Raw genomic sequence first — 11,269 nt, 5'->3', positions numbered from 1 at the left:
GTGGCTTTACTAAGAGGCGAGATGATGGGTTTGTCCTGGGTGGTTGGCACCGGGCTGATGCTGCCTCAAGCAGGGGTTGGACTAGATGTGACTCTGACCCCGGTGCCTGCACGGGGGAAACACGAGTCTGAAATCAAGAGTAGCCCTTTCATCACAGTGCCCTGAGCTCCTATCCTGCTTCCCTTGGACTAAGGGATGCCAAAGCACCCTGCTTTCACTGCCCCCCTCACATCTCTTGTCTGCCTGGTCTTTCAGGGGCTGCATCGGTAGCCCTGGCTGCTTGGGGGCATCAGCCGGGGGTCACAAATTCATAGAAGTTGGGGGCTGGAAGGGACCTCGTGAGATCATCGAGTCCAGCCCCCTGATGGGTTACCTGAACCAGGTACTCAAGTGCTAAACTTCAGAGGTATCTTGTCTAGAAGAAGGAGTGAGGACCACCCCGGCGATGCTCTTACTCCCAGCCCAGAGAGGTGCTAGCTCCCGGCTTGGGGGAAGCGGGGAGGCAGGAGGGAGGGATGAAGGGAAAGGGGGAAACATTTCAAGGGTTTCCCTCTTTCTTCACGAGATGGGTCAGAATCGACCAGATGTTAAATCCAGAACTGGGGAGAGTGAAGAGTGGACCAGAGCCCAAAACAGCGTGATCAGCATCTCCCTCTGCCCCCAGGCTCAAGCCCCAAACCCGTGCGGCGGCGAGGCCAAAACCTGGCCCCCACCCCAGGTCTGAGTCCCCGAGGCCGGGCCCGAGTTATTTTGCACAGCTTTGTTTCACACCTCCCAGCCTGGTGTTTTGCTGGTGTTTCTGCAGCGTGCCCTGCCGAGAAGCACATTTTAGCCATCTGGCACCGCAGCCTGAAAAGGAAAAAAAATGAGGACACAACACACACACACACACACACACACACACACACACACAGCTTGGGAGGTTTAGAGAGACAAAAACCTCGCTGGCTGTGGCTTTTGTTGGAAGTGTCTGAGCCAGCCCTGCAGAGCGAGAGGAGAGATTGCTGGAAGAGGCTGGCGGAGGGGAGGATAGTTTCACTAGGCAGGTTTGCATGTGTGCGTGTGCGTGTGTGCGTGCATGTGAGTGTGTGTGAGTGATCTGGTGGGGGGGGTGGGGGGAGACTGTTGCAGGCAGGGGGAGGCGTGACCTGCATGGAGAATGCCAGACAACTCCAGAGACACACTCGCACACTCACAAATCTCCGAACAAAGATAAGGCACGGAGCGCGGCGCGTTGGGAACCAGGCAGCCCTCCTCCCCAAAATCCCCCCCTTCCCCACCCCTCTCCTTGCAAACACATCGGGAGATACCCACGGGAGCGAGATGAGGTGAGTACCCAGCTGGGAAATGGGCACGGGGATCCGGGGTGGGCATTGTGTCTCCAGCCGACACTTCACTCGGGGGACTGCTGTCTGCATTGCATGACTTGATCCTCGCCGGAGCGGTGAATGTGTGCCAGAGACCCCTGAGACCCCTCGCCAGGTTGGCTGCCTGGCAAGGGAAGAGGGGAAGACTGCTGCCGTTCGTGATTTATTAGCACGGCGTTCACTAGGCAGGACAGGAGGAGCATAAAGGGAGGCTTTACATATCGCGTGTTGCTGAAGTCGCTGGTCACTCGTGCCTTCGGGTAAGACTTTCCTGGCCTGGCAGAGAAGTTCAGTCTGCCCTTCCTCCTCCATAACACAGAAGGCAAAGCAAAGGCATGAATGGGCCAGGTCATCAGGAGCTCCATCCAAGCCAGTAAAGCAACACCCCTTTACCCCACCGAGGATACGGTCCCGCTCCCCCAAGAGAGACAGACTTTCCCTTTGCACATTTCTGTGGTTTCAGAGAAGCCGTCAGAAAATTGCATGCTAAGCCTCGCTTGAGCCGGGAGCAAATCGATCCAAATTCCGTCGCTCTCATTAACTTTCTCTGCTTGTAGCCAAAAGCCGGGGGAAGCGCGTCTGGTCCGGGGATCAGCCTCCCGGAAACCTAGTGCCGGGCTGTGAACACAGCACGGACAGGTTGCAAATAATCCCCAGAGAGAGTTTCAATTTCCTCACCGCGCGGCCGTGACGCGGAGCCCCTATTTTGCAAACATTTATGCATGCGCGTGGGGGTCACTCTATGGCCTTTAATGGCAAGTGCACAGACCTGTACAGGGAAAAGGCCTCCAGGCAGGGTTCAGGAAACAGAGCCTGGGTCTGACTTTCTGCATCCATCGGGCACTTTATCAGTTTGCAGAATGGAATAAAACAGTCTCAGCCTTGTTCATTTTGCCTTCCTGGTTCCCATCCACTACCAGCAGGATCCGGGGTCAGGAGCAGACTCTGCCAGGCCATGCGCGTTTCCTGATTGCATTGATTCATGGTTTAGAAAGACTTTGATCCCATTTGACATTGTGTCCCATGAGGGTGGGAACCAGGTCACTCGGGTTGCTATTCCCATCAGAGACACTAACTGCCTTCTAATTCAGGGCAACTCCAGTGGGAGTTAAGCACCTGAGTGCCATTCAGGGTCTGAGCCCCCAACTCCTTTATGTGCCTCAGTTTGCCCATCTGTAAAATGGGTATGATGGGAAGAAAGGAAAAAAAACCCACACACAAATGACTAGTAATGAACCACAAACTCCTGCTGCACAGCGGATCCAATATGTCCCTTGTAGTGCCGCTATGTAGGGAGAAATCTGACTCATCGGTCCAGGTTGGGTGAGATGAGGGTCAGCAGCAGCAATAAATAACGATGCATGGCTGGGAGAGCTGTAGGATGCTTGCAGGAAGCCTATTCAGGAAGTCTCTTTATTGTCCTGGATCGCCTTCTGTCTATTCTGCTATTAAATGAAGATGTTTCCATCAAAGCGGCATGGATTAAGGGGAGGTGCTGCCCACGGCTAGAGGTTCCTCAGGGCACGGAGCAAAAATGTTGTGTTTCGATATGAAATATTTGTCTATGCTGCAATGTGTCTGGTACCTATTCTGTAAGAGACTGGACTCCTCGCTGCTCCCGTAGCAGCCCTGGGCCCGAGCCACCAGCCCGATGCTGGATGCTCCATCATCTGGAGGAAATCAAAACCTAATGGCATTAATGAGTGGGCCATGAGCTTCGGGATCTGATTGTATCCCATGATGGAGTCATTGCCACCTGCCTGAGAAGAAACCCGCTCTGAGTGAGGCAATCCTTTTTTTTTCAGTCCAAACCACCATGCCCTTTCCAAAGATGACCCCCTTTAAAATGGGGCAAAGCCAGCTCTGGACCCAATCCCTCCAAACCTTGGGGTATCTGAGACCTACTTCAGACCCAAATTTTGCACCTAGGCCTTCCCTCCGTAACAGAGGACCGCCTTTGATCTCGCGGGGAAAGGAGATGCTGTCCTCGATGGGTTTCAGGGGGGAGGTTTGATCTCCGTGTGTCTTTTGCAGGTACCTTCTGGCCTGGTCCCTTTGTGCCTTCCTGCTCTGCAGCACAGATGCGGTCGATCTGACGGATATGTTTGGGGAGATCCAATCCCCTAACTTCCCAGATTCCTACCCCAGTGACTCTGAAGTGACTTGGAATATTTCAGTGCCGGACGGGTTTAGGATCAAACTGTACTTCATGCATTTTGACCTGGAATCCTCCTATCTCTGCGAATATGACTATCTGAAGGTAAGCCGCTTAACCTAAATGTAAACCCAGGCTACTGTGGGTTAAACTAAGAGGCTGAAAGGAGGCAGATGAGAGGGCTGTGTGTAGCGACGACGCGATGCAGGCAAGTTTTCTTTTCGTGCATTGGGCATGGAGGTGCTTTTGCTCAGCTGGTGAGTATCAGCGGATGGTTAGAGGAAAGCAGGAAAGGCCGTGCCTTGAACTGAACTCAGCAAAGCGGTGTGACAAGACCCAGATTCTCAAAAGCCCCCGCCACCGTATTAAGGCGCTTGCCTGCTGCGGACATCAAGGGGAGTCAGGAGCCTGTATGCCTTTGCAAACTGAGGTCAGAGAGCCAGATCCCACCCCGCCGTGATGTTCATGTAGACGGTTTGCTTGGGACCGTGCCGGCGTCGTAGCCGCTTGGAGCGGCAGTGCAATCAGGATGTCACGCGAGATGCAAGGACCACGGGTAAATACACCCTTCACCGGGAAGGGCCTTCCCACGCGCCTGCTAACTGAAGCTGTCCAGCTCTGCCTCACCATTTGGGAAGCCTCCCAGTTTGGAGGGGATCTCTTCATACAAAATGAAGTGAAGTTTGCAAGTCTGGATCGGTGCGTGGGTTTTTCCAAAGTTTGGTGGCTTTGCGACCCAAAAATGTTCTTCAATTCAGTAGGCAGACAAGGGTCTTTGGGTAAATCTGATACCTTTTATACCTGCTTCTTCAGCCTGACAATGGGTATTTATACCTGAAAGCTTGCAAAGAAGAATTTTTCCAGCTATTTGAATAGGTTTAATAAAAAATATCAGATTTACCCAGAGACCCTTGTCTGCCTATGTCCTTCGGCCAACACGGCTACAGCCCACACCCCTGCAATTCAGTATAGAGACAAGGATCTGCTACTGAAGTTTGTACCCAAGATTCAAGGCCATCTCCTGACGTTACTGGAACAGGAGAGTAGGGCATTATGATTAATTCCCCCCCTTCTTAAGCTGAAAGTTTTCTGGGGGCTATAACAGCCACAAGCGGAGCAAAGTTTCAGTTTCTCCTTTGATAGATCACATCTCCAGCAGCATCAGGGTTTCCTACCCCCAGACCAAGACAAATGCAGCGCTGGTGCTTCAAAGCACCTGCAGCAAGATGGCAAGTGTCCCAACACCAAGGTCTCTCCTTCATCAACGCACCAAGCCTGCTTAATTTCTAGGTAGGGAAAGGTAGTCATTCCCATTCTCTGCTCCCCCTGGTAGACAGGCACATTTGACCCCGGGGTAGATTGTCGGTACAAATGAATTTGTCATAAGCCTCCAGTCAAATAGCAGCTCTAAAGCGGAGTTTCAGAGCCTGGCCCTGTCTATCATTTAGACTTTTGCTTTGGAAACAATCATACAAATACAAAACATTTGTATTCTTGGTTCCTGTTTCTGTGGCGGCTGCTTTAATTCCCTCATTATGCTGCCACGCTTTCCTCTGCTAACAGCTCTCGCTGCTATTCGGTTATTTTTTTCTGCTTTTCCTGGATCTTCTCCAAGTACAAAGATCGTGGACATATATACGTATATGTATACACACATCCACACCCCCCCCTCCAAAACTGGAGAAAAAGCTATAAGCTTTACGGGAGAATTTCTTGGAAGCCCCCTCAACTCCAGGCATAATTCCCTCCCCCAGCCCCTGACATCCACAGCCCCCCTACTTTGTGTCACAAACATGCCTTTTTATTCACACTTGATGGTTTTTGGCATCACAGCCCTTTATGCGGCTGGGTTTTCATGAGAAGCCTGGATTTTTCACAGGGATTTCAACCTCGGCTGTATAAATTTGCTCGCAGCGTCTCAGCCAGGGAATGACATGCTTGCTGCAAAATGCCCAGAAGCGTCCATCTGGCCATTTGGACGATGACATGTAAACTATTCGTATTCGCTTAGTTGGAATAATTACGGAGGTCCAAGCTGGATGACCTGGATGGAAAAAACGAGGAGAGCAGCCAAGTGGACGTGTGAAGCGATGAGAGCTTCTTTCGTTGTTTCATGTCTCCAGCTTCTGCTGATCGCAGAGGACTTTTGGAAGGAAATGCAGGCTTTAAGGTGTAGCCTCAAACCCACTGAACCCAGCAGCAAGCTTTCTATTGACTTTTGCAGATTTTTGGATCACCGTCTAAGATCTCTGCCCCAGTAAAGGCATCTGCGCTCCTTCTCCGTGGCCCTCTGTAATGCAGAAGAAAGCCCTGTGTCGGGATAGACAGGAGCCAGTGGTGTGATGGGAGCCAGTCATTTCCCTCTCTTCATCTTCGTCGTCACCACTGAGATCTAGAGCAACGTTAGCCGGTTAGTCTGTACACATGTAAAGAAGTGCTGTCGCTGAATTTAGAGCAAACGCCTAATCCTTTCTGAGCCCGTCAGGAACATATGTGCCAATCTCACCTGCAGACGTACTCCTCTGGAGTGAAGAATAGCTTCTCCAGGAGCGCTAAGTGCATTTCTCATTGCAAATGGCATTTATAAAAAGGAGTATTAAGAAGAATTTGTCTCTCCTAAGGAAGCGATAATGAGGAAGGAAGGTCCCCCGGACCAAGAGAGATGGAAAGCACCTCCTCTAGAAAGAGGGTGAATAGGACCAAAGTGAAACTCAGGAGGATGTGATGCCAAAAGATCTACACAGCTGAAAGCCAGGTTTAGCACAGCTCAGGTGAATAAATCTTGAGTTTATATTCCCCGTGGTGAGAGACAAGGGCACTTATTATCTGTAATAAATACAGTGATTAATACGCCAACCAAGAAGAAACTGTTCTCACCCCAAGGAAAAGGCAAAGCTGGACTGAGTATCGACACATGACGCCCCTTCATTTCACTGCGAAGTGTACAGCCAGCTCCCGGATCTGGTTTGGAAATCACAGCTTCAGGTCTTAGAGTCATAGAAAATTCAGGTTGGAAGAGTCCTCAGGAGGTCACATCTAGTGCAACCCCCTGCTCAAAGCAGGACCAGCCCCAGCTCCATCATCCCAGCCAAGGCTTCATCTACCCGGGCCTTAAAAACCCCCAAGAATGGAGACTCCTCCACCCCTTGGGGTCTTGACCCTGCAATTCATTGTGAAAGCCAGGGGCCTCTGGCCTGGGAGCCAGCCCCTGACAATTCAATGGCTGGGCTGGGCCAGGAGTGGACGCACTGTCCGAGTCCAGGCCTGAGCCCAGGCAGCTTGTCAGCCCAAGTGGTTAAGGCACCCTAGGGACTGGGGGTGCAACCCCCATGGGAATGAGGTATCCAGTATCCAGCATCCTCTCTGGGTCCCAGTCTAATGTCCAGATGCCCGTGCACAGCTGAGCTGCCTGGGATCAGCCTGCAGGAAGAACCTGGAGCAAAGCTAAAACTCACACCTCTGAATGTGGATCAGAGCCCTTTTCCCATCTGTCCCTGTGCCCTGTAGACGTGGCTGACATGGAGCTTAGTCTGGTTGCTTCCTTATGATATTTAAGCATCCTCTTTGGCCAAGCTGGCCGCCTCACGCTGCACCAAGTAAGGCAGTGTCACCACTTGTCCCTGGTGATGTTAAATCCTCCCTATTCCTAGCACTTGGCCCAGATTCAGGAAAGCACTTGAGGTCATGCTTAAGACCCGTGGACTTCAAGGACATCTCAGCAAGGTCTTATAAGCATCTTGCATTTGCTACTGCTGCACCAAGCCTTAGCAAAATGTGGATCAGGGAAGGGAGAGTCTCTTAGTTCTTGTCTACATTGGGATCAGCTCTTCTGGAACAAGTGCCCAGAGCTTTCCATGTAGATGCGGCTCTGGGCTGACTCCAACTTACTGCAGAAGGGTCTGTGCGCTCTGCAACAGCAGCTGAGTCCCTTTTCCCAGGTAGGCAGCCTTTCCTCGAATGTGCCTGCACAACCGGGCACAGTGAGCCTCAGAGCCCCTGAGCCCTTCTTCCATAGCAATGCTAGCAGGTGGCGGAAAGGAGGCATGACCACCAGCAAAGCAGCAGCTGTTTAGTAAAGGACCTGGGGGGACAGGGGGCAAGAAGCTGGACAGGAGCCAGCAGTGTGCCCTTGGTGCCAAGAAGGCAACCGGCATCCTGGGTGCATCGGTAGGAGCGGTGCCAGTAGGTCGAGGGAAATGATTTTTCCCCTTTATTCAGCACTGGGGAGGCCACATCTGGAGTCCTGTGTCCAGCTGTGGGCCCCCACTACAGAAAGGATGGGGACACATTGGAGAGAGTCCAGCGGAGGGAATGGAAATGGTTGTGGGGCTGGGGGACAGGACTGGTGAGGAGAGGCTGGGGGACCTGGGCTGATTGAGTCCGCAGAAGAGAAGACCGAGGGGGATTGAATAGCAGCCATCACCTCCCTGCCGGGGGGCTGCAAAGAGGCTGGAGCTGGGCTGGTCTCAGTGGGGGCAGACGACAGGACAAGGAGCAATGGGCTCAAGCTGCAGCAAGGGAGGTTTAGGTTGGAGATTAGGAAGAATTTTCTCCCTAGGAGGGTGGAGAAGCACTGGAGCAGGTTACCCAGAGAGGTGGTGGGATCTCCATCCATGGAGGTTTTGAAGACCCGGATAGACAAAGCCTTGGCTGGGAAGATGTAGTTGGGGCTGGTCCTGCTCTGAGCAGGCGGTTGAACTAGTTGTGACCTCCTGAGCTCCCTTCAACCCTCAATTTCTATGACCCTATGAAAGCCAGGAGACTTCCCTTTCAAGACTAGGACCCATCCAGTGGCTGTGGGGTTTGCACTCAGAAATGCAGGCATGGGCCTGAACGCAGGAGATGCAGGGGAGCCAGAAAAGGAGCCAAGCAGTGGATGAGAGCTTTCCAGATAGTGAATGCCAGAAATGATGTGAGGTCAGGAAAGCTGCTGTCTCAGGGTTATTGTGAAAGGAGATTTGTGGCATAGTAACTGGGAGGTGATGGTGACAGTGCTGCAACTTCCTGAAAGCCAGTGGGATGGAGGGCTCCACATCACGTGCCATGTTGGGTGTTGATGCTCTAGACTCCCCGGTTGGCATCTCTGCCCAATGGGACCTAGAAGGACCAAAGGCCAGGACCCTACTCTTGTGTCCCCACAGAGATGGACTGAAATGCCTGGAGATAGGCAGGACTGCAGAGGAGCTTCTGGGTTCCTCCCGTGCATGGGTTCAGGGCTGCAGATAAGATGCACCTTATGCCCGGCTGCTTCGGCAAGCAGCACGTTGCTCTCTGCAGAGCATCAGTGCTCATCCCCAGCCTGGGGCATGTTTCCACGGAGTTGTAAAATGTGGCCACAAAAAGGCAGCTGATGGCTGCGATGAGGCCACCACACTCCCCAGCACAACTGCCCATCAGATGCCGGCTTGAGAATCACCGCTCTAGAGGCTTCATCGGCAACATCTGGTGCAGGTGTGTGACAGCGAGTCTGGGCTTGGCCCAAGGAGCAGCTGCTTGGGTCTTCTCAGTCCGGGCTAGGCTAAACAGACTGGCCTTGCAGGGCACAGCTGTAATGCACGTGTGTCCTCTGTGGATGAAGCCCGCAAGAAGTGTTGCGTGCATGAGCCAGTGGTTTGCAACAGCACCACATCTCACACCCTCTGCAAGTCTGGCCTGGGTGAGCACCTCTGATGGCCCAAAAACAAGGCTGGCTCACTAGGTCGGCAGCCCTGAGCTTTCCCACCAGCAGCCCTGCTTCCATTTGCAAAACCCACCTCCACACCTGACTTTCCATCAAGCTCCCGACCACACTTGGGGTCACAACCCCTACGTGGGGACCCTTCCTTCGGGGTCTAGCCTGAGCAGATCGGCTCATCTGACCCGGAGCCAGGATGCTATCTGGAGGGTGCAACACCCGCCTCCAGAACTGATTTGGCTGTTGCAGCTGTCCTGGTAGGAGCAGGATGTTAATCCCGGCGCACTGGCCCATTTCTATATCGGGTAAATTGGTGCTGTCTCCGTGCATCTTCCCTGAGGCGTGCACTGGATGCAGTGCCGTTTCCATGAAACGTCACAGCCAGGTTGTGTTGTGGGTGCCCTGTACACACACGCACGGAGACACACGCAGAGCGAGCCAGAAGGGGCATCTGCTCGCAAGACCCAAGAGGCATAAAACCTGCAGGCTGGGGCTAGGGGAAAGCCGTGTCCTCCTCCAGGAAGGGATCTGGGGCTCTTTATCTGCGGCGGTCTCCACCCTCTGAAACGCATGGAGCAGTGACAGGCCTCTGGCAGTAAAATAAACAGAGGGGTCATCCCCCCCTGGTTAATATGTGCCGGTTCTGCTGAGGACTGTATACTCTTTCATAGATCATTTACATCCAGCGAGCAGGCTAGTCATTAAATCCTGGCTGTTTGTTTGGAGTTTCTCCCTCTGGGGTCACAATGTCGACATTTTCACTAGAGAAGATGTGTCCCTAAGGGAAACATCAATCGCGGAGGAGAAGTTTACTGTAAAAATAACCCCAACTCAAGCCTCGTTTAAAAAATAGCAACATCCTCTCTCCCCCTCCCCACCGTGCATTAGACCCACCTAGAGAGTCGACAATTAAATGACGTTCGCTTCCACTTTGCCGGTCCTGTGCAATCACCGCCCCCCCACCCCCTCCCTTCACTGCCTCGGCGCCATAGTCCACTGCCATTTATACCGACATCCATCAGAAAGAAAAGGAGTGTCCCTGGCGGGGTGACGCGAGGTCTCAATGGGCAAGCAGCGAAGCAAAGCGAGGCATCCCATATTCAAGGCCAAATGCCCCACTGGTGGCATCTTGGACCGGAGAGGATCCCGTTCGACGCTGCAAAGGGGAACGGCAAGTTTGCAAGATTTCGCCAGCTCCGCGTGAACTCTGCTCTCCCGGTTCAACCCCGAGAGCGGGAAATCGCACGAGGCAGGCCGTAACGAAATGCAGCCGTCACCCCCTCGCTCACCCTTCCAGGAATGCACTAATTGGACTGATGAGGGAGAAACACACCCCTCCTAATATAGATCTAAATGGCTCATTAGGCAGAGAAATCCCAGCGCTGGCCTGAGGACCCTCTGGGAACATGCCATGGGAAGGAGAGACACGGCTAGCCCGGAGGGTGACATGAAATGCCTCCGCGGAGCTGCTGTGGCATTCGGGGTCGCTGCCACCTGATATCGGCCAACGCTGAGAGGATGTTGGAGCTCCCTGAAGGGTCACGGTAGTAGAAATGCAGGCCGAGCTGGGACATGACACCCAAGGCTCCTTGCTTTCAGGGAAAGAGCAGAATAAATGTGTCAAGTCACCTTCTGTGTTAGTACCAGGGCTGCCGAGCGAGGGTGCTTGGAAGTGAGGAGGGCCCTTGGGATCAAAGCCAATAGCTGCGGCTTATCTTCACTCTGAGTTTAAATTTGGGATACACCCCAGGCCCTATTGAAACATCCTTATTGGAGCAGTTTCCACTGGGAAATGCTGTCTCAACTAAACTGGAAATTTATCCCAGCGTGGCAGGGAGTGGGGCGCAGTTTTGTTTCGGAAAAACGTCAGCTAGAACACGCGGAGATGGACGAAACGGCCCCGGCTCCACACGTCGAAGTGGGAAGTTTCCATTTTCATTGTGAAAAGGCTTTTTTCGTTTCAACACCGGCTTGATTCCATGGGAACGTGTTAAAACCACAAAAGGTCCAAATCCAGCTGAAGTGTTTCAAATTTATGGAAACAAAACCTTTTGGTAGATCTGAAACTGGCTC

At 52.8% G+C, this 11,269-nt stretch overlaps 1 protein-coding gene across 3 annotated transcripts in view; it reads left to right on the top strand.

Annotated features, from left to right (window-relative positions):
• Window positions 1-1,099: 1,099 nt before the first annotated feature.
• Window positions 1,100-11,269, top strand: part of MASP1 (mannan binding lectin serine peptidase 1) — a 51,372-nt gene continuing 41,202 nt past the window's right edge. The window contains exons 1-2 of one of the 3 annotated variants that reach the window (XM_019532898.1): window positions 1,100-1,328; window positions 3,402-3,627. In XM_019532898.1, the coding sequence (XP_019388443.1) occupies window positions 1,153-1,328; window positions 3,402-3,627 (402 nt within the window). In that variant the 5' untranslated portion in view covers window positions 1,100-1,152. The remainder of the gene's footprint in view (window positions 1,329-3,401; window positions 3,628-11,269) is intronic. The other 2 variants (XM_019532899.1, XM_019532900.1) reach the window with 2 other exon arrangements.

The sequence above is a fragment of the Crocodylus porosus genome, unplaced genomic scaffold (assembly GCF_001723895.1).
Source record: "Crocodylus porosus isolate Cpor-Errol unplaced genomic scaffold, CroPor_comp1, whole genome shotgun sequence".
In the NCBI taxonomy this organism is placed as follows: domain Eukaryota; kingdom Metazoa; phylum Chordata; order Crocodylia; family Crocodylidae; genus Crocodylus; species Crocodylus porosus.
The sequence above is the reverse complement of the archived record's forward strand: the minus strand, read 5'-3'. Positions and strand labels throughout refer to the sequence as shown.